Source organism: Gopherus flavomarginatus, chromosome 6 (genome assembly GCF_025201925.1).
Source record: "Gopherus flavomarginatus isolate rGopFla2 chromosome 6, rGopFla2.mat.asm, whole genome shotgun sequence".
Classification (NCBI taxonomy): domain Eukaryota; kingdom Metazoa; phylum Chordata; order Testudines; family Testudinidae; genus Gopherus; species Gopherus flavomarginatus.
In genome coordinates, this window is record NC_066622.1 from 94584841 (window position 1) to 94612638 (window position 27798).

General features: G+C 41.6%; 1 protein-coding gene and 1 long non-coding RNA gene across 8 annotated transcripts in view; one reads left to right on the forward strand and one right to left on the reverse strand.

Moving 5' to 3' along the window:
- Positions 1 to 27798, reverse strand: part of CTNNA3 (catenin alpha 3) — a 941808-nt gene that overhangs the window by 731346 nt on the left and 182664 nt on the right. For all 7 annotated transcript variants that reach the window (XR_007775063.1, XR_007775060.1, XR_007775061.1 and 4 more), the window contains exon 6: positions 5709 to 5972. Coding sequence is in view for 2 of the 7 variants with exons in the window: in XM_050958306.1 (XP_050814263.1) it covers positions 5709 to 5972 (264 nt within the window). In the remaining 5 variants the exon portion in view is untranslated. The remainder of the gene's footprint in view (positions 1 to 5708; positions 5973 to 27798) is intronic.
- Positions 12558 to 16039, forward strand: LOC127053509 (uncharacterized). The gene is made up of 2 exons (XR_007775066.1): positions 12558 to 13155; positions 13598 to 16039. It is a non-coding gene; the product is annotated as an uncharacterized LOC127053509 (long non-coding RNA).

Genomic DNA, 27798 nt, shown 5'->3' on the forward strand with positions numbered 1-27798 from the left:
TGTTGGGTGCCCACTGTGTCAGATAATACAATCGCATGCAATGTATTTAGGGACCATATTGTATTACGCTGTGTGTGAATGGTTTATTTATGATTGTGTTCTACTCCATGCAGGAGGGGCTACCACAGCTCCCACAGGAATTAAATACTCTGGGAGGTGATTGAAGTCAATCACTGAAACTAAACAGTTAATACAAACTAAACAGTTTCAGGGAGGTACCACCCCATGGAGTGGTTTGCAGATACTGGTTCCAGGTGTTTGTCTGCCAACTGCAATATCTCTCCTCCTATAACATCCTGACTCCTAAATGGGCTTCAGACCTGGGATGGCTAGACACAGAGAGAACATTGCTACTGCTGGCATTGCTACTTTCTCCAGTGCATTGACAGAGGCTAAGCTGCAGAATGGCCTGACAACATGCTCACAGAGTAAACCAATAGAGCCAAATGCTCATAGAGAAGCAACTTCAAAGTATGGGGGAAACAGAAGGGATTCCTTCTCATAGCAGACCTCTTACGTTCCGGTTATGTAACGATATCTAAATGATCGGATGATCCGTATCATACATGAATGAATGGCTACAACATTCACTTATAAATCAAGGACTGAAATATTGGGATGCATCTGAAGAAGTGGGAGTTTTTACCCACGAAAGCTTATGCCCAAATAAAGCTGTTAGTCCTTTAAGGTGCCACTGGAATCCTTGTTGTTTTTGTGGATACAGACTAACATCGCTACCCCCCGATACTAAACAAAAGAAGTGACTCACTCAAAGGATTCTGGTTGTGGTTTTAATTCTTCCAATAATTTAATCAGATATGTATGCTTTCTTCCACAGTGTAGAGAAGCTCAAAAGAACAAGCAATATTTCCCAGGCAGGTGTAAGACAAAGGATACATAATGGACTGTTTTTACCTTGATCAATTCAGAGTTGGTGGCAGGTAGAAGAGTCAACATAAACAAACCAGAACCTACAAAAGTAGACCGATTGAGCAGCTACAGTACAGATTTGCTAATGTGTCTTGCCTGAATGTCTTTTTCTGCTACTGAATTAATGCAGTGAGCAGTAAGCAAAACAAGTTTCAAAAGAAAATGAGTATTTAAATTAGATGGTTAGGCCCAAATTCTCTGCTTCATTGAGCTTCTGTTCCATGCAAAAGAAAGACTGGAGCAATGTGAAAGCTGGCGACAGCACCCTGAGGTTCTGAGCAAATTTGTGCCATCCTGAGCCCTGATGTACATTCAAGCAGCCTTTGGGCTTCTCTAATTTTTCTCACTTAGGTGTGGTTTCTGAGGTATTCCATGCCAGTTGCATTGCACTCTCGACACACCATATATGCTGAGGACAGGTGGTGGGTGACAAGGCTGGCTCAGGAAACAGACATAGTGGCTCTGCAACAGCTGTGAGCTCCCCTACACTCTGGTGATGCAAAGGCCCTGAGAAGGCATTGAAGAATCTGGCCCTGCATGTTCTTTTAATACAGTTTTCAACATGTAATTATTAGGACTGTCAATTAATTGCAGTTATCTCATGCAATTAACTCAGAAAAATTAACCATGATTAATTGCACTTACAACAATAGAATACCAATTGAAATTTATTCAATATTTTTAGATGTTCTTCTATATTTTCAATATTAATTTTAATTACAACAAAGAGTACAAAGTTCACACTGCTCACTTTATTTTTTTTATTACAAATATATGCACTGTAAAAATGATAAACAAAAGGAAGTATTTTTCAATTCACCTCATATTATTACTGAAGTGCAATCTCTTTAGAGTGAAAGTGTAACTTACAAATGCAGATTTTTTTTTTTTGGTTACATAACTGTACTCAAAAACAAAACAATGTAAAACTTTAGAGCCTACAAGTCCACTCTGTCCTACTTATTCTGCCAATCACTAAGACAAACAAGTTTGTTTACATTGATGGGAGATACTGCTCCCTGCTTCTTACTTACGATGTCACCTGAAAGTGAGAATAAGCATTTGCATGGCACTCTTGTAGCTGGTGTTGCAAGGTATTTAAATACCAGATATGCTAAACATTTGTATGCCCCTTCATGCTTTGGTCACCATTCCAGAGGACATGCTTCCATACAGATTCTCATTAAAAAAATAATTTATCAATTAAATTTGTGACTGTACTCCTTGGAGGGATAATTGTATGTCTCCTGCTCTGTTTTACCCACATTCTGCATATATTTCATGCTATAGCAGTCTGGAATGATGACCCAGCACATGTTCGTTTTAAGAACACTTTCATAGCAAGTTTAACAAACTGCATAGGTACCAATGTGAGATTTCTAAAAATAGCTACAGCACTCGACCCAAGGTTTAAGAATCTGAAGTGCCTTCCAAAATCTGAGAGGGATGAGGTGTGCAGCATGCTTTCAGAAGTCTTAAAAGAGAAACACTCTGATGCAGAAACTACAGAGCCGAATCACCAAACAAGAAAATCAACCATCTGCTTGTGGCATCTGACTCAGATAATGAAAATGAACATGTGTTGGTCCGTACTGCTTTGGATCATTATCGAGCAGAACCCGTCATCATGGACACATGTTCTCCGGCATGGTGGTTGACGCATGAAGGGATATATGAATCTTTAACGCATCTGGCACGTAAGTGTGTGGCAACGTCAGCCACAACAGTGCTACGCAAATACCTGTTCTCATTTTCAGGTGACGTAAATAAGAAGCAGGCAGCATTATCTCCTGCAAATTGTAACCAACCTTGTTTGTCTGAGTGATTAGCTAACCAAGATGTAGGACTGAGTGGACTTGTAGACACTAATTTTTTACATTGTTTTATTTTTAAATGCAGGGGGGTTTGTACACAATTCTACATTTTGTAAGACCAATTTTCACGATAAAGAGATTGCACTAAAGTACTTGTATGAGTTGAATTGGAAAATACTTGTTTTTGGTTTTTACGCTGCAAATATTTGTAATAAAAATAAATATAAAGTGAGCACTGTACACTATGTATTCTGTGTTGTAATTGAAATTAATATACTTGAAAATTTAGTACATATCCAAAGATATTTAAAATAGGTGGTATTCTACTGTTAACAGCACGATTCATTCATTTTTATTAATTTTTTTAATCACTTGACAACCCTAGTAATTATTAAGAATTAAACATTATTAGTCTATGTTTAATTATGAATGTCATAGGAATTCTATGGTGTTTATTGTGGAATTCTTGATACACAAGAATTTAGGAGGTACAATGTTCTAATTCTACTTGTGTTTTGCTCAACTAAATCTCTATTTACTTTCAGACTGCCAGTTGCATGTAAGGGTGAAAGATATTGCAAAACTCTTGGATAGTACTTGTTGTGTAAACTCCTTGATACATTTCCACATGATAAAATTTAATGAGGTTTGCCTTCCAACAGATTATTTACTACATCAATTTGTTTCACAGCACTGTATTTGCAAGAGCAAGACAGAGCAGAGGTTACTTTGGTTTCTTACCATACTCAACGTTCTGTAAATAAAGCGCAACCCTTAAATTTGTAAAATCATTAAAAATGGCAAATTCTCAATTTATTTTGCTTTATCTAGCTCATATAGCCTCAGCTCCCATTTGTGGTCAGTAAAAATATATATATATACAAATAAATGAAAACAGTAGTTTGAGCTTCTATATTCTTATATTTCTAACTGAAAATAAATTCAATAAAAAGGAGGATTTCTGGTCTTGTAACAATTACCATTGTTCTCTATGTTTTAAAAAACAACAGATGTAGTAACAGTAAACAGTAAAACTGAAACATGATATGGATTTCACATAGTCAATAGAGATTGTGTGATGTCATATACATATTTGCATATACAGCTTGTCTTCACTAGAGAATTTTAGGGGGAAAAAAACATTACCATCAACGATATAACACTGGTTTTGCTGAATCAGTATTAGCAACATTGGGAGCCCAGTTTAGGCAAACTGGTAATTTCCAGTATTTTTAGCACTAAATCAGTTATGCCTGCTGAAGAACAGATTAATTTAGCATGGTCCAGCCAAATAAGCCTTGTCTACATTAGGTCTTTCACCAGTATTAGCAGCTCAACTAAGATTACAGCTACACAATGAGCTAGGGGTGTGATTCCATTGCTCATATATGCATCCTCATGTTAGTTCAATGAGAACTCCCCCAGGCATGTGTATACGAGCAGGGGAATCACATCACTAGCGGATAGTATAGATGTAGCTTAATAGTAATAATGGTGGGAAATATTTTTTAAAATTTCCCCAGTACAGAAAAGGCTAAAGGGAGGGCAATTACTTCCAAGACATACTGCGTGGTTCAATGGCACCTAGTGACATTATTAGTCAGATCATTCTGCTGCCTCTACTGTTAAAGCCATTCTCCTATATTATGCAGCATCTCTCTAATGCAGCTCACCGGACCAGCAGAACTCAGGCATACAGTGGTGCTGGGATACTTCAGTGTTAGACAGGAAGGGTCTGTCACCCATTCAGAAGTCATTCCTATCTCCTGATGACAAAATAACATAGAACAGTGTTCTTGTCATTCTGACTGCAGAATTAGAGCCAAACTGTGCAAGTTGGAGCACTCCTGTTAACATTATGGGAATTGAGGGCACCTTGCAAGATCAAGCTCATAATGCAGAGCTAGTGACTCTTTACTAGAGGGAAAGAGTGTGCAGAGGGTAAATTCAAGCACCAGAAGGAATACTAACAACATTATTACTATTATACCTCGCTCTTATATAGCATTTGCATCAGTAGATCTCAAAGTGTTTTACAAAGGAAGTCAGTATCATCACGCCCAATTTAGGTATACTGAGGCACAAAGAGGAGAAGGGACTTGTCCAACATCAATCAGCAGACCAGTGGCAGAGCCGGAACTAGAACTCTGGTCTCCTAATGTCAAATAGATCAGGTCAGAGTCACACTTGCAAAGGAGAAACCTCACTCAGATGATTAAGACTTGTTTGGGAGAAGAGAAAGATGCGACTTTCCTCAAATATATTCTTAACTGCTGAAAACAAACACAATTTTTGTCTAAAACATATGAATGACATGTCTGTTTATTAAACAGTTTGCAGCATTGTTGTAGCTGTGTTGGTCCCAGGATGATCTCTGTGTGGCTCAAAAGCATGTCTCTTTCACCAACAGAAGTTGGTCCAATAAAAGAAATTAATTTAACCACTTTGTCACTGGTTATCACATAAATGATGATGACAGAAAAAGAGCATAATTCAAATCCTAAACTTCAATTATGTGAATCATATGTGACGGCATTAGGACAGAATCTTTTATTCCAACACACTGGTTGAAATCCAGCTCAGGCCACTGATAACCAAAATTGTTTTCACCTGATAACTGGTTAGTGGCATTTATAAAATGGGCTTATTCCAGTTTCTGTCCTGTGTGTGTCCATCCCTTCCATCAGCAACTCAACAAGAACTAATTAGCACCCTTTTTGGTAGTGTTAGAGAATCCAGAAACTAAACAGGCTTGGAGACCTAACCACCACCTTATCTGCGGGAAGTGGTCCCACCAAGATCAGGGTTGATGCACCTTATGGGAAAGTTTGCATTAATATTATCCACACTGAATAAACAGAACTTCAGTTTCTAATGCTTCCAATGTCACTTTAGCAAGCACTACCTTCATTTAAAATAAATTAATTCATTCTCCAGTTCATACATGTTTACGTATATACCTACCTCAAGCTCATCAAGTGCACTTCCTAGCATAGCTGAATGAGACGTAGGATGAACCTTTTGATTTCTAATTCCTTGAGAAGCATTAGAAATGACATTGAGAGCGCTCTGTATTTCATTGCAAATTGAGTCCTTGCTGGCTATAAGGGATGCAACATCTGAATGTTCCAAACAAGCTGAACAAATTGAATGTAGAAGAGACGAATTTTCCTTCAGAGAAGCACGTGCTGCTGCAATTTCATCTCGTTGATTGCTAGATTTCAAATCCTGCCAGGAAAAGAAGAGTTTTTAAAGCACACTACAATTGACAAGTAATGTAGAAACAAATTATTCCATTCTGTACTATATTTTCTAAAGGAAACAGTGTCTTAAATTTCAGCAAAGATTGATTTACTATAGCTTTCTTTTGTAGCACTTTATTACTTATTTTTAAAATAAGATGAAATTTAGATGAAAGCAGAAATTAAAGTGAGGGAAAGGAAGAGGAACAGGAAAAAAAATCAGGATTTTTAGAATAGTTGAAGCTCCTGCTTCCAGCCTCAGTTCCTTCAAACTGTGGGCAGAAGAGTGAAGTGAAAGACACAAGAATGAGTGGGAAAATTATAAGGAAGTTGCTGACTGCCTGAAAGTCAATTGAAGTCAATAAGGACCCGTCACAGGGAGGCTGGCCCCATAAACTGAAGGAGGTCCAGTATCCCTGTGCCAGAACAAGTGCTCCCAGTTGGCTAATTTAGGGGATGGGGCTGCACCTGGAGCTATAAGGGGTCAAAGAGTGACCGAATGAGAGACAAAGCCACAGAACACGAAAAAAGCTGGACCCTCAGACTCCCCCGGGAGGGGAGGCAACAAAAGTCTGATATCTAAAAGGAGAGTTGAGGAACTGTTTAAGTTTGGACAATAAAACTGCCTAAAAAAGTGAGTCCTTGACAAGCTGAGGAGAAGCCCTGCCTCGTGACAGAGCCCTTCCATTGGCATTGCATCTAAATGCATTATATTAAAAAAAATGTAGTAGCCATTTCTTTCCCCATCAGCTGATGGCTGGAAAATGGCACTTTCAGTATTGAACAAACAGAGCCCTTGTTCCAGCCTATATTTTTGTGGAGGCCTGGGGGACCACCAAACCAGATCTTGCTTCCTCAGGATAAAGCAACACAGAGGGAGCCTTAAACAGAAGCAGATCACTGCTTCCCTCATTGATCATTTACTTAGGATAAATTGAACTATTGTGTAATATGTCTTTTTAATCATCAGTAAGCCATTGTTTAAATGAAATCCCACATTACAGAGCTGGGTTCTTTCATACAACATAATCCCACCCTAGCATTCATCTGCACCTTGTTGTGTCTTAGCAAGGTGTCTGGTGACTATGCAGCCAAGAATATTATTTTATTTTATATATATAACAAGCATTATGAAAAGGATTGGAAAGTAAAGGCTCTGACTCTGTAGGTATCCAATAAAGTTACTAAGGACTTGTCTACACTTACTGGGGAATCGACAAGTGGCAATCGATGCATCGGCAGTTGATTTAGCGGGTCTGGTGAAGATCTAGAGCAGATCACTCTCCCATCGACTCCTGTACTCCATCGGATCAAGAAGAGTAAGGGGAGTCGACGAGAGAGCATCTCCCATCAACATCGCGTAGTGTGGACCCCATAGTAAGTAGGTCTAAGCAACATCAATTTGAGTTACACTATTCACGTAACCCAAATTGCATAGCTTAGATTAAATTTCCCCTGTAGTGTAGACAAGGCCTAAATTCAAATAGTTCATGATTTTACCTTTCCCTATAACCACATGCCCAAAAGCGTATGTCATTACAGAATTCTCCTGATTTATGCTATGTGCAGAGGGTCAGAGAGCCTGGAGTCAACGTTAAGTCAATCCAACACTCCAGTTAGCTGGATTTTTACTACTCCTAAGTATTTCTCACTTTGGATTAATTGAATCATGCCCTTGTATCAAGCCAAATCCTTAAGGCCTTCTCATGGCAAATTTCAAGATTTGTGCCTCAGTAAGGACTCCAGGATTTAGGTAGGTATGACTAGTGAAATCAACAATTATAAAAAGGCAATCATGCTAAACAATAAGCTCAACACTTGTCATGTTATATAAATACATATAGCCCATGTCAAACCCAGTGAGCAGGCAACTTATATTTGACTCAGGGGCAATATACCAGCTGTCTGAGGAAGCTTCACCCTCTGGAACTAAATATCCAAGAACATGAAGCTCTAGGGATAGCACAGATATTTTTAGGGTTTTATAGTGAGCTGTGTTATCACAGCCACCTATATGCAGGTTTATTCAGAAATGCTCCAAGTTTCTAGATATTCATCCATTCCACAATTAAATTATTTGATCCTCAGTTATAGCCTCTATCAACCCATTCCATACCCCAATTATTCTCTGAACTAAAAATCTCTTCTCAACATCCACTCTCCACATATGGGATCCATGCAAGGACCTGGGCATTGCAACGCTCAGTGTTGTGGCACCTAGAAAATCTCAGGACTAACACTGATCCACAAAGCCTGAGTTAGGTGCGTAGGCTCCCGATACAATGACAAAGGAGAGACCGGTACATAAGAATGTAGTCCATACAGTCAGCACACTAGGACTGGAAGCCTAAGCTAGCCAACAGGAAATGCTGACCAGAAAGGCGTGTTGTAAACTCTATTCCTCTCTCAGATAAAGATACCTAAGTTTGGGCTACATGAAAGCACCTTGCTTTGCTAGTGATCCACAAACTGGGGGAAATCAGTGTGCAACAAACCAACTGGGGGACCTTCCTTAAACCTTTAGCCTATTGGATAAGGTACTCACCCAGAATGTGGGAGACCCCAATTCAAGTCCCCCCGAAGGATCTGAAGAGGGATCTGCTACCTCTCAGATGACTACCCTAAACACTAGACTATTGAGACATTCTAACTCTTTCTCTGGCCTAATTAATTTTTAAGTATCCCATTGTTTAATTAAAATGGAATAACTTCAATAAAAGAGATTGAGGGACTCCCATGTCAGACTATTCCATAGCCTAGTGGCCATGGCACTCACCTGAGAGGTGACAGATCCCCATTCAAATCCCTTCTCCCCTGGAAGAGAAGGGGACCTGAAATGGGGGTCTCCCACATCCTGACTGAGCATAAAGTTTATAAGAGAGGTCCTCCTCCCTCTGATGATTTTGTGTGAACTTTCCTGAGTGGTTCAATTCAGTAGACATGCTCAGGGGCCACCAACTGGAATCAACCCCATTCACACACACAGCTTAGGCTGCCAAACGTGAATTTCTCTGAGGCTTAGGCATCCAGACACCTATCATGAGGCATACTCAGGAAGGAGATATGTCTCTGTGCACCCACATGCCCAGAAGCTGAGGGAGTTTAGGCACCTACAGGTTAGGACGCAGGCGAGTGAGAGTTTTATGGATCATGGTGATACCTAAAAACAGGACTTAAGTTCCCCCAAAATGGGACATAGGCTCCAAAGTACTTTTGTGGATTCATACCCTAAGTCTCCTTATGTTTAGTCCTTGCGCATAAATTTTACTAAGGTAAACAAAGTTCATTCACAGATTGCTGTGTGGTTGCCACATAAATATATTTGTATGTTACTTCTGAATGTTCTCCTCTTTTCGAACTTAGCTATATACAGCTTCTTCAGCCTTTTCCACATGTCACCCCCAAAATAAAGTTAGAGTCTAAGATTTTAATTTCCTTTATGAAGCAAATTCAATGTCTCCATAACATTTCAAATGAAGTATTTTCTAATTCAGTCATTGTCTCTGAGTTAAATGCAGTTGCCTTAGTTATATATCTTAGAACATCATTTGCTTTTTTACATAATGCATACACGGTGACTCCATCACCACTGACTTTTTCCTTTATGTCCCTTTCTTAATTTTTTCCTGCAGCTGTACTCTATTAAATATATATTCTCTTTCATTAGGTCTATATGCATGCTTGAGACACAGAATACCCTTTGTCACTTGCCCACTTCCCTAATTATTATAATATGCTGTTTCCTCAGGAAGTATTCACTTGCTTCCTATCTTAATATTATCAATGACTTTTTATCACTCTAAAACTTTAATAATCTTTAAGACCATTTGGAGGACACAACACAGAACCTCCCTCTAGTCACTTGGTAACACTGGATATAATACTCTGCGCCTAAATATTTTACCTTTCATTATTATTTTTGTTACAGTAGCACCTAGGGATTCCAACTGAGACCAGTACACTATACAAAAACTATACGAGAGACAGTTCTTACTCCAAGGTAGATTTTTAAAGGTATTTAGGCATCTAAAGATGGAGATTGGCTCTTCTGAAAGTCCCATTAGTTGCCTATCTCCATCCTTAGATGCCAAAATACCTTTAAAAATGTGGCCCTTACAGTGTAAGCAGATAAGACAGGCAAATGTGGGAAACAGGGCCACAGAGACAGAACCAACTTGTCCAAGCAGATCAGAGGCATAACTGGGACTAGAACTCAGGTCTTGTCTCTCCCAGTCAAATATTTTATCCACTGGATCAAGCTGACCCCACCCTCTAAAATGTATGGGGAGTCTCCAGATGTAGAACGCTCAACATGATTATTAGAGAGGGGAAAAGTGAATAGAGAGATAAATCCAGAATTTGCAATTTAAAAATTAATTTTGCTTTACACTGGTATTTTTTTAACCTACAGATTAAAATTATATTAATAGTTAACTTTCTCTTGTTGACCAATATATGCTGGTTAGTGTGCATGCACGTGCGTGCGCACACACACACACACACACACACACACTCATTAAGCACCAACAATATTAAGCACAAATATGGTTACAATGATGTAGCCTAAACTGACCTATACCATAATCCTATTCACTTATGTTAAGTAAACCATGACACCTTACATTTATGGAAGTAAACATTTGGCATATGCAGACAGGAAACTTGTCAAAATCAAGATACTTTCATTTCATGTCTTAGTACATCCTAGGGAAGTACCTTCATGGAACGCTAATATTGTTGGTGTCACTAAGCATAACCCTACGTAACTCAGGAGGGTGGAAGGCCACAAGAGTATGGAGCCTTCCTGGTTTTAGGCCTCAGCAGACAAAAGTCCCTCCATGTTTAAACTTTAATTGACCTAAAAGGCCAGGTGTAACAGCCGTTATCAGTTGCAACAGTTCTAACTGGTCTAAAGCAGAAATAATGAGGCCTGTGCACCTTTAGCAGAAGGACAAGATAACTTGCAGAAGGAAAACTTACTAATGAGCTGCCACGGCCAAGATTACTTAATGCACCTGCGCTTACGTAATTGCTACAGGGGGAGGAAGGAGAAGAGGGAGGGGAAACGGGGGATTGCTAGTCAGTGAGAAAAGTTCTCATGGATATAAAGGAACAGACTGCTTGTTTTAGGTGTGCTTGATCTGAGTCAATCTCCCTGCACCGCTTTGAGATCTCAAATAAACTTGGTTTGCTTCTCCACCCTGGTGTGTTTATTGGCGCGGCACACCAGGCGACGGACCCCCCCGCTGTTGCTTGGCCTCAGGCAGTTATCTGCCAGCAACAGTTCTTGGCGCCCAACGTGGGGCATTGAGGCTAAAATTAGCCTTGCCTGGATCCCTTCTGGTGGTCGACGGATTGCGGCGACGACCAACGCCCAGTGCACACCGGTGACTTCACCGGGGGCCTCGGCGGAGACGCGGTATGAGCGACCCCAGAGGGCACAACGGTGCAACGCGCTCGAGTAGTGGAGAAGCAGTTGAGGCCGACGGTGAGGAACCGGTCCCTTGGATAAGGTAGGAACAGTCCAGTGGTCTGGATTTTTGCCTGTTATGACCTGGGGACGCCCAGTGTCACCCTAGGATATGGGGCAGGGACAGAGTACAGGCAGGGCACGGTGTACACCCTTAGAATGCATTCTAGCGAATTGGGAAGTGCTTGGATCAGATCCACTAACTAAAAGCAAACTAAAAAGTTCTGTATAGTAGACTGGCCTCAATATCAACTAGAGGACCAGAAAGGTGGCCACCGGAAGGATCACTTAATTATAACATGATCCTCCAATTACTCCTGTTTTGTCAGTAAATGGGTAGCTTCTGAAGCTGTTTGTATGGAGAGCTCTTGTAAAAATACCCCACTGTAGCTCCAGTTCTTCCCTCTGTCTGGCAGAGTGCAAGGATCCAAAAAGCAGGTTAGGGATAGTGCAGGGACAAAGGAGGGATCTGTCTAGAAAGGGGAGACCCTATGTCCTAGTGCACTCTCTCCCTGTTGTAGCTAAAAAGCAAGATCAGATGCAGAATGGTACTGGGGGCCAGTGTGAGTGACTGTTACCGGAAGACGCCCAGAGTACCCTGTGAAGCAAAAGCTCGTGACCAGGACTACTCTAACGCAAGCCCGGTAACTAGTGGATCTTTAGGAGGTCCGACCCATGGTGGGCTGACTTGGCCTGGCATAGTCCGGTGAGGAAGCTGCCTGGGTCTAGGAGTGTGTGTACCCATCTTCCCTCCCCCCTTTCCTTTCCGTGTGGGCTACTGACAGTCTGATCATCTCACTGGATGCAATCAGAGTAAGCGGCGCCGTCTCCCAGAGACTAGCCGACGCTCTTTGCTGAAGGGAGGTGTAGGAGCGTCGTGGCCATCCTCGTTAGCCTCTCCTGTGTGAGTACCCTGTAGGGAAAAATCCTTAGTTTATGAGCCGCTAGCGCGGACAGGGCACCCTCCCTGTGTGTGTAAGTGGAAAATGGGTGGGGGGAGGCAGTCTAAACATTCCACCTCACCCCCTAGGGTACCCCAGCATATTACATGTACGTACATTACGGTTCAACAACCTGCAGGTATTTAGAGAAATGGAATATTTATATGCATGAAAATCCATCTAAACAATGCCCACTAGAAGGTACTTCAATCTAGATAAGATCATACATCTAAGAGGAGCGTTTAATCACCAAAAAGCCCTGACACAGGGTGAGCAAATTTGTCTATTGAGGAAAGGAATGGGTTAATTTAAAAATCATCTTGGCCCAGGGATGGAAGGGGGGTATTGCTCTGCGTTCAAGGTCCAGAATCAAAGCAGACTATGCTAAGTACAAAGAAAAACTGCTTTCGGCTCCAGCTGGCTGTGAAGGAAAAAATATAGACAGAGACGAACCAAAGGCAATACAAGTTACAGAACTAAGATTACATTTGCAAAGCTTAACTGTCCAGTAAGATCCAACAGTGTGCCTTTGCGACCCCGGAGCCGGTGTGGCTTGGTGACACTGAAGAAGCCGCAGGCAGCTGACCTGGACTGGAATCTCTGAAAGAGACGCTGCAGAAGATTCCAGAGTGCAAGAGAACAGCCCTCCAAAGAGCGGAAGCATGTTAGAAATTCTGGACAAGCTGTATACGGGATAATCTCCAGTCCACCTCTCCCCCCTTCTCTGAACATTATACACAGAAGTGGCCAGTCTGGACGTATGTGTGTGGGTATGAAAGGGGCTTGGGGCATTAATGTTTTCCTGAGTGATGAGGGAGCGTTCCCAACACTCTCCGTTGTTGTTTTATTATTTTATTAATGGAGCTTTAAAATACAGTTATATGGTGTGTTTTCTTTATCTTCTCCCAACGATCCTGTAGTGTCAGCCTGATCACCTGACACGAGGGATAGATTGGTAACAGAAATTTGTCACAGTTTGGTGAGTAATTAAGAAGGGGGGAGCCCTGCAGAATTTACACCATCTATTTGTTTTACCCTTGTTATTTTGTGTTTGCTTTGCTTGGTACTGTTGGTGTTATATGTTGAGAACTGCATGAGTAAAAGTGAGTCCTAATAGGATAAGAAAACGCTATCTGGTTCTGGTTCTGTTCTGTTTAACCGGTTACTGTTGTTTTCCTGCTCTGTTCATTTGGGCATTAGGAGTGTGGGCGGAACTGAACCTCTCGTTCGTAATTCCTCGGAGTGGAAGCCATGCGTGCGAGGAAGCTCTGAGGTCGAATTGAGATCCTTCTGTCCTGTCCCCTGTAGCGGTCAGTATATAGAAGTGGGAAAGTCTGGCTTAGACTGTAATTCCCTCTGCTCTCTGTGTAATTCTCTTTTCTGTTTAAGTGTCAAACAGATGAATGAGTCTCTGGGTAAACCCTCTAAGAATAGTCCTTTAAATTATATGTTAAGTAAATGGCCTTTGCCCAATGGGCCATGTGTTTTTGTCCAGGTGGCAAGCCTCATGAAGGAGGACTCAGGTAATCTTGTGAGTAAGAATGTTTAAGGGAAGAGACCAGGAGGGGTGGGGGCTAGATGAGAAGCCCACCCTCCTAGCTAAACTGGTAGTGGAACAAGTTGGTGCCCATGGAAGGGACGGTTCAGCAAGAAAAGCAGGATCGGGCCCAGGCAGGCAGGCAACAGAGAGAGAGAGAGAGAGAGATTGGAAAGCAGGTTGGAAAACTTTAAGGGTGTAGTGGAAGGAAGGAGTCAGTAAGTGTAAGCATGGAGATTTCAAATACCCAGGACTTACTTGGAATGGTGATTTAAGTTGATAAAAGTGGCTGTTGGGAGACAAGCAAGTGATTTAAGGGAGAGTGAGAAGTTAACTCTGTAGCTGCTGAACAAAACAGCAGTTGAACTTTGTAAAAATGCTAAAGAGAAAAAAAGTTTTTGGTGTCTGTGAAATGTTTGTAAATAAATTCAGGCAAAGAAGTTATTGGATTGCAATCATTTGGTTTGGCTATGAACAATTTAGTTGAATTAGCTGAAGAATGTATACAGTGTCATGTAATTCAAAACCTGGGCTGCCTATGAAACAAATACAAGAAACTATGGGGTAATTCCTCTGTTTTGCCTGAAGCCAACAAGAGTATTTGTATATTTCAAGCGATGATTGTCTGCCCAGAAGGGGTGGGTAGACCTCTCTTTTTTTGTCTTTCAGATAATCAGAGAAAACTGATGCCAGCTGAACAGCATTCAGCGTACCATGCATTTACTGGCACAATAGGAATCATGTTTTGTGTTCTATGTTCTGTCCTGTGGTGTTTGTCTTGTGGCCGGAATTTTTGTGTTTAATATTTTTATAAAATAGTCTAGTTTAAAATCAAACAAAAAGGTTAAATTAAAATGCAGATATTTGTTTTGTTCAACTTGGAATACAAAGTGTTTGGATAAATCAGGAGAATGTGATATATTAAAGTCTAATGCATTTCCTCAAGAAAAAGAAATTTCATTGGCCAAACTGTTAATTGCAAAAATTGTTGTTAAAATTTGCATACCAACAGTCTTTGAAAGCAAAGACATGAAAAGTTAACCCACTCCCCATATTGTACATGGGATCTTTCTGGCTACCTCAGATTTCTAGCCAGAGGGCTGGGGATGGTGCAAGGCTATTGGACTAGAGGTTGTATTGAGTTAACTCCTCAAAGTGGGTGTGCTTGTCCTGGCTTGTTGCTCCAAAGCTCTGTAATAAGGTTATTTTAGTAAAAGGGTGTGTGTGGCATATATTAAATAATAAGACTAATGTACTGTATAATGACAATGTTTATGTCTTCATTGTTGGGAAGAAGGTGTATAAGTAAAAAGTGGAAGTTTCCTTTGCAGGTTAAAAGAAGCCAAGAAGGGAAGAAGGATAAAGAACAGAATGAATTAACTGAAAAAAAATAAAATAAAATAGCAAGCTCAGGCTATAGATAAGACACTGACTCCATTCAAGAACACTGCTCACAGTTAAGACTTGGCTAACAACCAGGAAAAGGAGGGCTTGAATTTGCTCACGCAACTATGAGATTTGCAAAACATTGCCAGGCACTAATAAAATGTGTTAAGTTTCTTTTCTCACAGGTAAAGAAGGGCTACCCAAGGACCCTAGCAGCCCTGCCACTCTTTGGAACCAGGAGACGGGATTGATGTAAAGGTCCACCGACGAAAGTCTGCTCTGGCTCCACCCTGGAAAGGCCCTTAAGTCCCGGTGACTACCAACATCACTGTAAAATGTCAAAGACTGACTGCATGGACCCAAGATTCTCACTGCAAAAAGACCCCTCCACATCGGGAGAATTCTCCTACTGATGATTAGCCTATTTCACCTTCTAGCTCCACTGTGCCTTCTGGACAGTAGGGAAAAAGTACAAGGATGCTGCACCACGACTGTTTTGGGAAAGAAGAAGGAACACTCGCTCCACTGAAATTGCCAAAGTCCAGGAATTCCTGACTAGAAAGGACATTAAGAACTGACCCTGGTGAAGAAACAAAGAATTATACACTGGTGGGAGGACATTTGTGGGACCCATGTTTGGGAATGTGGTATTAATTGGATTTTGGGGTTTATTCTACAGGCTGCACCCTGTGTTTTGGATAAATCCTTCAGCATATATATCTCTCTCTAATTGAATTTTAAATAACAAGTACCCAAAGAATTTGTTCTGCTACTAGAAATTTTACTCGTATTGAAACCATTCCAGTGACTAATAATGTATGCTATTAATGGAAATGCCTTTTGACAGTACCTGAGAATAGTTAAATAACAGGTGTATTATAGTACTACACCAAGAAAAGATGGTATTAAATATAACTGAGGCTGGGAAGGCATTGCAGTGGGATCTAGTACGTTTAGGAATTCGCGATTTCCTAAATGACCAGCTGATGGCCATTCGGAGTGATCTTGAGTACCAGACTTGGCCCACTGCCCTTACAGACGCATCAGGAATACCATCTGATCTGTGATCATGGAGACATACTTGGACACTTCCTGAGTGGAAGTGTGGCTTCCCAGGGCTGGGTGTGCGCCCTTATAGGGGATGAATGCTGTACTTATGTCCCAGAAAGCGCACAGGATATTAACAAGCACATCCTGTCAGCCAAACAGGCTTTTGAACAGTGAAAGGCCCAGGAAAGGAAACCTACTCTTTCTGATTCCCTCTGGAGCTGGTTACTCAACCTGGGAGAACTAGGGGAAGGTATTGTTCACCTCCTGCTCACTGGTATGGTGTTGTGTATGGTTACTCTTCTCTTGCTTGCTTGCTGTAAAGCACTCCAGCTCCCTAGAGCTTAATCACATGTTATCCTTTAAATGTGAGAACACTCAGCCAAAAGTTTGTTGAGTATTCTCAAAGGAGGGAGTTGTTGGTGTCACTAAGCATAACCCTACGTAACTCGGGAGGGTGGAAGGCCACAAGAGTATGGAGCCTTCCTGGTTTTAGGCCTCAGCAGACAAAAGTCCCTCCATGTTTAAACTTTAATCGACCTAAAAGGCCAGGTGTAACAGCCGTTATCAGTTGCAACAGTTCTAACTGGTCTAAAGCAGAAATAATGAGGCCTGTGCACCTTTAGCAGAAGGACAAGATAACTTGCAGAAGGAAAACTTACTAACGAGCTGCCATGGCCAAGATTACTTAATGCACCTGCGCTTACGTAATTGCTACAGGGGGAGGAAGGAGAAGAGGGAGGGGAAACGGGGGATTGCTAGTCAGTGAGAAAAGTTCTCATGGATATAAAGGAACAGACTGCTTGTTTTAGGTGTGCTTGATCTGAGTCAATCTCCCTGCACCGCTTTGAGATCTCAAATAAACTTGGTTTGCTTCTCCACCCTGGTGTGTTTATTGGCGCGGCACACCAGGCGACGGACCCCCCCGCTGTTGCTTGGCCTCAGGCAGTTATCTGCCGGCAACAATATGAACAGAACAAGAAGTTAGGGGACTGGACCAAACTGATGGGTTGGATTTTAGTGACATGCAAAGAGATGTTTAACTTGTAAAATCATCATATAAATAAAGTAGTAATATTTGCAAATTAATTTGGATACTGTTTTAAAAGTCAACATTTTGAATAGCTTATTCCAAAGTCACCTGCAACTATCTTTAAAGAATCACCAAATACTCACATTTCTCTGAACTAGGCAAAACCAGATTACAACACGACCTATAGGGTCTGGAAGACAAAGCCTCTCAATTAAAATAAAAAAACATTACAAAACCTGCCTGTTCCTTGTCAGCATCCCACTCCTAAACTTTTTCAGGTTTCAGGGGACTTTTGCTGCTCTACTTTTGGAAAACAATGTTTTTGCATACTTAAGACTTAACCTACCTCTCCTCTCCCCCAGGCTCTTCATTGACTTGAGGAACAAGGTGCAGATATTATACACAAGTACCAACCACACATTTAAACCCATCCAATATATAGAAGCCACATCCACACGAACAGTTTTAAAAGTGTGACAAACAATGTTCAAACAAAGATATGGCTATAACATTGTTTGCTTTCACAAATGGCCTATGACTGTGATACTAAAAACAAATCCACTTAAGTAAATCCTTAGTCCTATGAAGAATCCCAATGAAGTCAAACAAAACTGTAGCAGATCTGTTTGCACTAACCAGACCAATAACCCAACTATATTCAGAAAGTAAAGGTAGGACCAAATCTTCCAAGGCAGTTAGGCACCTAAAGAGGCAGATAGGTACTTAGGAAGGACTTTCAGACACAGATTAGACACTTAAATCCCTTTGATTTCACTTGCTGATACAATTTTAATAATCCCAATAAGCACTTTAGGTGCCACTTTAGGTACCTAAAACATCTTTAAAAAATCCATCCCTATCCCTATTTTCTGAATACTGTTTCTGTCTGTAGTACTGTTTCTATGCTGCTATTTTTTTTAAAAGCTTTCCTATCCATACTGGTCAGTGAAACAGTGTTAAACTCATGCTAAGCAGAATTGCATTAGGAAACTCTACTTAGTAGTTTTTGGGTGAGCCCTGCTTGGCAACACAGCATTCCTGCTGCTAGTATGGACAGGGCAACAGGGAGCTGGGTAGAGGAAGTGAGAGAGATTCCTTGGTTTAAAAACAGTTAAAAAATACCGTTTGAAGCCTTTACAAAATGAAGAGCAAAAATATTTAGGCGATCAAACAGGATTTTTTCACTTCATTATTTTCCTCTCTTTTTTGACAGAAGAAGAGAGCTTCTGGACTTCATTGTCACTATATGAAAATAGAAGAGCATTTCCTGTGTCGTGAAGCCAAAACTTTTATCATAGAGACTAGCTGTCTTCTCCAATGATGCCGCATGGCAGGAAGCTAGAATTTTAAAATTTAAAACAACAAGGAGGGGCGCTTCTGCTTTCTCCACATCTGACTAAGTGGGAGTGAAATAGTTAGCTCACAGAAGTCTTGCTGTATCTTTTCAGATTTTAAAGCAGTTTAAAAACATAGTTGAAAGTTAGTAATCAGGCATCTTAAAGACTACTTTGGCAAACCTCCAAGTGTTTTTCATTTAATTTATCTCCCACTAAGATAGAAAAATGCAGAATATTAAATATTCTGGAAGTTTAATTAAGTCAATTATCAGATTAGGATATAAAAGGAAATTAGGATGCCACATCTGGATTTTTATCCATAGCAAATGCATCAAAGCAGTATAACATCACTGGTGCTCAAACTGAGCCAGCTTGCAGCAAAATTCTCACCCTCTCAAGGCTTGTCTTCACTAGAGAAAGGGGGGAAAGTATTTTAAATGTGTTTAGTCAGCTAATTTATGTTAATTAAAATGTGTTAAAAGGCAAATGTAGTTTTAACACTCATTAGCCAGGGTGAAATGAGGGTTCCTGTTAACCAGCTTATACGTGTTAGAACTACAACTTGCATTTTGTATTCTAGAATTTGAACACACACTAGTTAACATGTTACCTAACATATGTTAAAAACACGTCTTTTTTCCTACTGTAGACACACTGTCACATACCAGCACAGTCAGAGAGAGAGCAGTTGTATCCCAGGGAATTACAAATCCCCTGCTTCACCCAGCAGAAGAAAGGTCCTTAAACTCAAAAACCCACAGTGACCTTGAGCAGCTGCAGAAGAAATTGTCACTGGTTGAAGATCGGGAGCAAAAGAAAGAGCCCTGAAGCAACATGGGATGGAGGAAGGGAGGGAGGTAGGCTGAGATACACAGGAAAACTAGATGAATTCATCAAAAGGAAGAAAAGTAGAATAAAGGGGGAGGCAGTGAGATCTAGTAGAGAGAGCACTGGACTTGGACTCAAAAGACGTGGGCTCTAGTCTCAGTTCTGCTATTACTTGTTGGTGACCTTGGGCAAGTCACTTCACCTCTCTGTAACTTATTTTCCCATCTGTAAAAGGTAGATGAAAGTGCTTTCAAATCTAGTTATAAAACATGCTATATAAAGGCTAGATATTCATAAGAATACAATTTTCTCTTTTAAGATGGTGTGAGGGGAAAATGGCAAGAACAAGAGGAAGGAATAATAAAAATAATGATACTCAGATACAAGTGTTAGGAGCCTTAGAAAGATAGATTAAACTAGGCTCCAACTCCTTTTATATTCTGATTGGAACTAACTGACTAACTGCTTTTAAGAATCATCAATAATTCATTATTAATGTGCACCCACATGCAGCTCCTGATACCAGGATGATCTACATCCTTATCCAGGGTCCTAGAGCCTCCAATCCTTTTATACCCTTCCCTAACTAATGCACTGCCCCGGGCTTCCTTTTTAACATCTTGGCACAATCCATGCAGAACGTAATGCCCAAATTTCCCCATTGCTGCAGTAAGACATTTCTAAGTTTTCTAAAAGGCAGGGCATTTTATGACATTACATTGTTAACCCTATCTACTTTTGCCAACATTTCAGTGTTTAATTCTCAACTCGGTTTGGATTTCTGGAACACTGAAGGGCTGTAGTAACCAGTTGCTCAGAATCTGTAGTCAGCTCTGCATTTGGACCTTTTAGTGTTAAGTTTACATATTAGAGAGACTAGGAGGTAATATATTTTATTGCACCAACTTCTATTGATGAGAGAGAGAAGCTGTCAAGATTACACAGAGCTCTTCTTCAGGTCTGGGAAATGTACTCAGAGCGTCACAGCTAAATACAAGGCGGAACAGATTATTTGGCAAAAGTAGTTAATACATATTTCAAGGGGATCATTCAAGGTAAAGTGACCCATGAATGCCTCTCCATTCATAAGACGGGGAAAAAGCTGAAACGATAGGGTTTAGTGGGTTATAGATTGTTTAATAAGCCATAAATCCAGTGTCTCTATTCAGACCATGTCTCTCTCCAACAAAAGTTGGGACAATAAAAGATTTTACTCACTGTAGGGAGGCACCCTGGCTCCCCGCCGCGCCTGAGAGGGGTGAGCCAGAACAGGTGCCTCCGTGGGTGGAGCCACTGCCGCTTGTCCCTGCCCCTCGGAATTCAAGGGACGGGACAGGAAGTATAAGAGCCCGGCCTCAGCACTCAGTCGGCCGCCGACTGCTGGAGAGGACAGACGCTGGTGTCCGAGCTCCCACTGGGCCCAGCCTGCCCCGTGCTCCCTACTTGGAGGAGCACTGGCCTGACCTGCCCCGCGCTCACTATCCGGAGGAGCACTGGCCTGACCTGCCTCATGCCCAGTACCCGGAGGAATGCTGGCCTGAGCTTCCCCGTGCCCGGTATCTGGAGGAGCGGCCTGAGCTTCCCTATGCCCGGTATCCCGAGGAGCGGCCTGAGCTTCCCTGTGCCCAGTATCCTGAGGAACCCACGGTCTGGGACCCGCCGGACAACGCCAGCGGAGGACAGGTACCTAGAGAGGGGGAGACTGGAAGTGGCCCAGGGGAAGCTGACCCCAGTCTGGCTCCAGGGGACCCTGAACCAATGTCAGTGTGTTGCGGCCAGGATTCCCCACTGACTGCAGCGAACCCTTGCGCTGCTAAGGGCCCTGGGCTGGGACGCAGTGGAGTGGGAGGGCCTGCGTCCCCCCGGCACCCTTCCAAGGGTGGCAGACTTCCCCGTCTCCCTGGCCTGAGGAGGCCTCTTGTGCTGTTTAACTCGCTGTTCAGCCCCTGCTTGAGGGTCTGACTCTTACCTGGGTTTGTTGCCCAGCCCTGAGCCAGGGCTTGGGCTTTACAGACTGCTACTGTTCACTTGTTGCTCAGCCCCTGCTGAAAGGCCTGAGCCTAACCGCTTGTTGCCCACCCTACCCAAGGGCCTGGGCTATAGACTTTGTATTCGCTCAGCCCCTGCTGAAAGGCCTGAGCCTAACCGCTTGTTGCCCACCCTACCCAAGGGCCTGGGCTATAGACTTTGTATTCGCTCAGCCCTGCTGAAAGGCCTGAGCCTAACTGCTTGTTGCCCCGCCCTACCCAAGAGCCTGGGCTATAGACTTTGTATTCGCTCAGCCCTGCTGAAAGGTCTGAGCTGTGAGCTGCTTACAGCCCTGCCCTGCCCAAGGGCCAGGCTTAGGTACTGTGTTGCTCAGCCCTGCTGAAAGATCTGAGCCCGAACTGCTTATAGACTCTGTACTTGCTCAGCCCTGGCTGAAGGGCCTTGAGCCTGAGCTGCTTGTTGCCCCGCCCCTGCTCCAGGGCCAGGCTTATAGACCTCAGCTTAGCCCCTGCTGAAGGGCTAGGACTCTGAATTGTTTAGAGACTATTCGTTTGCTCAGCCCCTGCTGACGGGTCTGGGCCCTGCACGGACTGCTGCCTACAGGGAGGCGCCCTGGCTCCCCGCCGCGCCTGAGGGGGCGAGCCCCAGCACCGGACCCTTACACTCACCCACCTTGTCTCTCTGATATCGTGGGACCAACAGCTACAACACTGCATACAAGCTGACCTGTGTAATTTAAACCCCACGTTATCTTTTAAATCAAATATAGCATTTGTTTCGGTATAAAAAGAGAATCCAGTCTTCATTGTCAGGAATCACTGGTCTATTAATCATTAATATGTCAGAACTGTCAAGTTAATGTCCACCATTGAAAGTAAAGAGGTCTGAACTTGACATAATCATGTGGTGATCAAGACTGTTTAGAATCCAATGTAAGACTAAATATGAACAACCAATCATGGCAACAGATTGACAGAAATGGGAACACTTGTGTGTACACCTCACAGAGTTATGGAAAGCAAAGCTGCAGCAGTCCCAGTAGAACTTGGAAGTATATGATTGGTCCTTGAAAAAATGAATGAGAAATGGCAACACTTACAGAAACACCAGCAGGATAGGTGCCAGAAGAGGAAGCTTTTAACACCAATAATTATTTTAATGCTTTTACAACAATGTATTATTTCTTATGATCTAATCATTCTTCTGAGATCCATGCAGAAGATCCTTTACAGGCCTCTGTGGCACTGTCTCCCCACATAGTATCTTGTGGAAGGTATTTTTAGGCACACCAAACAACAACAGTAAATATTCTGTTCCCTATTGAACTGGAGATCTGAGAGTGGGAGGGGTTGGCTGAGAAGGGGTTTACTGGGTACAGGGTCTTGGTGCACACTGTTCCCTCCTTCTCCTTGAGACTTCCCTGTAGCCCCACTTCACCAAAAGATCCCCTCTTTAAAGAGCAGTCAGTCACCAAAGAATAGCAGGGGACCATGAGACAGTACAGATCAGACCTGAGGACACCATGAAGATGGCCTGTTAATATAGCACTTTGTAGCCTCTTTGGTGGAAGTAGGAGGTTTGGCCTCCATAGCAGAAGGAGGGAAAACTTCACCCCTACACCTCCTGAGGGAAGAATTTGGAAGAAACTCCAATGATGGCAGTTTAAATAACTTTTTTTAACTATTTCACTGGTATCACTTCAGCAGAATCAACCAGCTAATGTGTTAATCCAGTATGGATGGATTCACTTACACAGATGTTCAAAAGCACATTTTAAGATACAAAAACTTAAGAACTCTATCATATAATTCATTTTTTAAAGGAGAGGAAGAAAGATGACAAAGTGGATAATCTCTGTGAGGAGATGGGGAATAGAAAGAACAGGTGAGGGAACTGGAAAATCTCAAGGGTTAACATATAGAAAGATTGTGAGGAATGGATGTTTGTTGGATATGAAGGATCTCAAAGAGATAGAGAATTTTTTCACAGATCAGAAGCCAAACTTCCTCTGAAACCTCTAGAACTTCTGTGAATTTTATTGATCTAAATCCAGAGACAGTAGCCATTACATTTATGCCATCTAGGCATAGACCTGGCACCACAGACACAGGAAACCTGGTTCAAATCCAGTTAATTTCATCCATGAAATGAATTAAAAAAACACAACAAGAAATGTCTGCCTTTGTTTCTGAATTGGATTTATCAAATCGTCAAGTACATGCAAAGTTCCACTGGACAGGAGCGTGTGGACTTTGCAGAGGAGGCGGGGAAGCTCTATTTTTGGTGCATCTACGGCAACTTCAAAGACCCAGTCTCTTCAGTGGCCAAACACTATTGATAAATTTCCTGTGGACTTTAACCTCGTGGATAGATTTGTTTATATTTCTAAATCATTGCATTAACCTTCTGTTGTGATTCTATTTTTGATAGAAATGGACCAAAATAAAAACAACATCCAGGCTCCTCTGAACTTTGGGCTTGTGTATACCTATATTTCGATCCAAATATTGCAAGTGACCTCCAAAATTATATTGAGCCAAAACCAGACCACAGATCCAAACAATCCTAAAGTTTAAGGTGTTCTAAATCAGGATCCTGAGCCAAAAGATTTTATCTCTAATTTACTATTAAAGATTCACCATATCTTTTCTCACTGAGTCCAAGCAATCACTTCATTTTCAAAACTGACTTATCTTAACCATAAAAATATTTTCAATTATTTTGGCTCCTGGAAAGTTCCCATACTTCTCCAGGAATGTGGTATAATAGAAACATATAAATTCAAGACAAATGACCATGATTAAAATGTGATTGGAACTCTAAAATTCAAACAGACTGTTTGCTAGCTTATACAAAAATGTATGTGTACGCACAATTTCAGAAAGATCAGATTTACTGGTAGCCTTCTGTTGTCAGTTTCTTTTTGTTACATTTTGATGACAAATGTCCTATAAATTGCATATCTAAAGTATTATCATGATTTTCCAAATTCAGTGTTATCATGAATAAGGGCCTGGATCCAATAAAGACTTACACCTATACTTGTCTTTAGAAAATATGAGTGAAACCTTGCCCCATTGAAATCAGTGGTGAAGCTTCTATTGACTGTAATATGGCCAGGATTCAACCCTATGAGTAGTACCATTGTAGTCAGTGGCCTACTCCTAATAGATAAGTCTTTGCCTATACAGGACCTTATTTTCAGTGTTTGATATTGTCAGAGCAATAGCCCATATCCCCCAACAAGATCTGTCCTGTAGAAATAGCTGTACCGGTATTATTTTTTCTAACTTTTTACTGAGTCACTACCACAACTCTTAAAGCATTTTCACAATCCAGTTAGAATGCTTCATAATTCAATTGCTGAAAGTGATGAGTGAGGAGAGTTTTCTATATTAGGTAAAATAATAGTTGCAACTGGCAGCCTCACAAAGTAGTGACCTAACACCCTCGACCTTGAAAAATACAAAGACAAAGTCTGAGGCTTCTGAAATCTGCTGCTATTTCCAAATAAAAATAAAACAGAAGAATAATGTGGCTAGACAGGAACAATGACAGTTTAGAACACAAAAATACAGGCATGTAAAGAATAGTTTTTCTGTTCTATATCAAGGCAATCTGGAGATTAACTGTATATTAGAGCTGGTGACATTTTTCAACCAAAAACTTATTTTGGTAAGAAATTCACATTCAGATGGACCAAAACATTTCTCAAATTTATGTCAATTTCACCAATCTTTTCTGTTAAAAAAAAAAAAGTTAAAAAAAAATCCCCCACAAAATCAAATGTTTTGTTTTAACTTTTCTTAGTTCAAAACAACTTTGTTTCAGTTTTTGCTTCCACTATATTTAATATTTTAATATTTACTCATTTTATTCATCCCCAAATTAATTTCTGACTTTTTGATTCACCAGAAGCCTTCAAAAATTTCATCTTTGAATCAACCCAAAACACTTCATATTTTTCAAAATTTCTAATGAACCAAAACAATCAGTTCTTTGCACAACTGGTATGGTATGGTATGGTACCTATGCAAGAGAATGAGCCAACCCCGCAAAACATTAAAACAAACGAATGAGGGGGAGACAGGGCCAGCGCTACCATTTAGGCAGCCTAGGCAATTGCCTAGGGCACCAGAATAATTGGTGGGCAGCATTTTGCCGGAGGGGGCGGCAGGCAGCTCCGGTGGAGCTGCCGCAGCGTTGCCTGCGGGGGGTCTGCTGTTCCGCGGCTCCAGTGGAGCTGCTGCAGTCGTGCCTGAGGACAGTCAGCTCCTCGCACGGCTCCAGTCAACCGCCCACAGGCACGACTGCGGCAGCTCCACCAGAGCCACGGAGCACCGGACCCTCTGCAGGCACCACTGCAGCAGCTCCAGCGGAGCCACGGGACCAGAGTGCGAAGCGGTGAAATTCCCGTCCACCTAGGGCGCTCAAACCCTTAGTGCCGGATCTGGGGGGAGGAAGGGAGAAGTGGATGGAAAAAGGGAAAGGTAAGGGCCACGCAAGACAACAAAGTATCTCTAAGAACAAATTTAACAATAGCACTCTATATTTGCCTATCATAGAAAGCTGTCAAGTTTAAAGTCTATTTTGCTTCAGTCTTCACTGAAAAGGTTAATGGAGAACAGATACTCAACTTAATTAATATTAACAAAAAGGGGGAAAGAATGAAAGCCAAATTAGGGAAAGAACAGGCAAAGGAATATTTAGATAAGCTAGATGTATTCAAGTTGGGTGAAGTCCCACATGACTCGAGATGGGCGAACAGAGTACCTATCTTTAAAGAGGGCAACAAAGAGGAGCCAGGGAATTAAAGACCAGTCAGCCTATAATCAATACCTGGAAAGATACTGAAACAAATTATTAAACAATTTAAAAGCACCTAGAGGGTAACAGGGTTATAAGGAATAGCCAGCATGGATTTGTCAAAAACAAATCATCGCAAACCAACTCAATTTCCTTCTTGACAGAGTTACTGGCCTAGTGGATGGGGATAGGGAGAGCAATAGATGTGATATCTGTTGAATTTAGTGAGGCTTTTCAGACTGTCCCACATGACAGTCTCATGAGCAAACTAGGGAAACATGGTCCAGATGGAATTACTATAAGGTGGGTGCACAACTGATTGAAAGACCATACTCAACTGATACCTGTCAAACTGAGAGGGCATATTTATTGGGGTCCTGCAGGGCAAGTCCTGCATTTGACACTATTCATATTTTCATTAATGACTTGATAATGGAGCGGAGAGTATGCTTACTAAATTTTCAGATGACACCAAGAGGGGAGGAATTGCTAGCACTTTGGATAACAGCATTAGAATTCCCAATGACCTTGACAAACTAGAGAATTAGTATCAATTCAACAAGATGAAATTCAATAAAGACAAGTGAAGAATACTTCACTTATGAAGGAAAAAAAACCAAATTCAAAACTACAAAATGGAGAATAACTGTATGGTAGTACTGCTGGAATGGATCTGAGATTATAGCGGATCACAAACTGAATGAGTCAAAGTGATGCAGCTGCTAAAAAGGCCAATATCATTACGGGCTGTATTAACAGGAGCGTTCTATGTAGAGATCGGAGGCAATGTGTCCAGTTCTGGGCACCACACTTTAGGAAAGGTGTGGACATATTGGAGTGAGTCCAGAAGACAGCAACAAAAATGATACAAGCTTTAGAAAACCCGACCTAAGAGGAAAACTACAAAAACTGGGCATGTTTAATCTGGAGAAAAGAAAATCAAAGGGGGACCCGATAATAGTTTTCACATAAATTACAGGCTATTATAAACAGGACTGTGATCAATTGTTCTTCATGTTCGCTGAAGGTAAGACAAGTAGTAATGGGCTTAATCTGCAGCAGGAGAGATTTAAAGTTAGATATTAGGAAAAGCTTTCTAACTATAAAGGTAATTATGGTCTGGAATAGGGTTCCAAGGGAGGTTGTGGAATCCCCATCACTGGAAGTTTTTAAACACAGGTTGGACAAACACCTATCAGGGCTGCTCTAGGTTTACCTAGTCCTGCCACAGCACAGAGGGCTGGATTTGATGACTTTGAGGTCCCTTCCAGCACTATATTTCTATGATAAAGATCTCAAAGCTTCATAGAACTTCTGAGATTATACAAATGGAGAAACTGGGGCACAGATAGTTTAAGTAGCACACCTAAGTTTATACTCCAACTCTGTGGCAGGGCCAAGAAAGGAGACAGGAAGATATGATAAAGTAGGACCAACT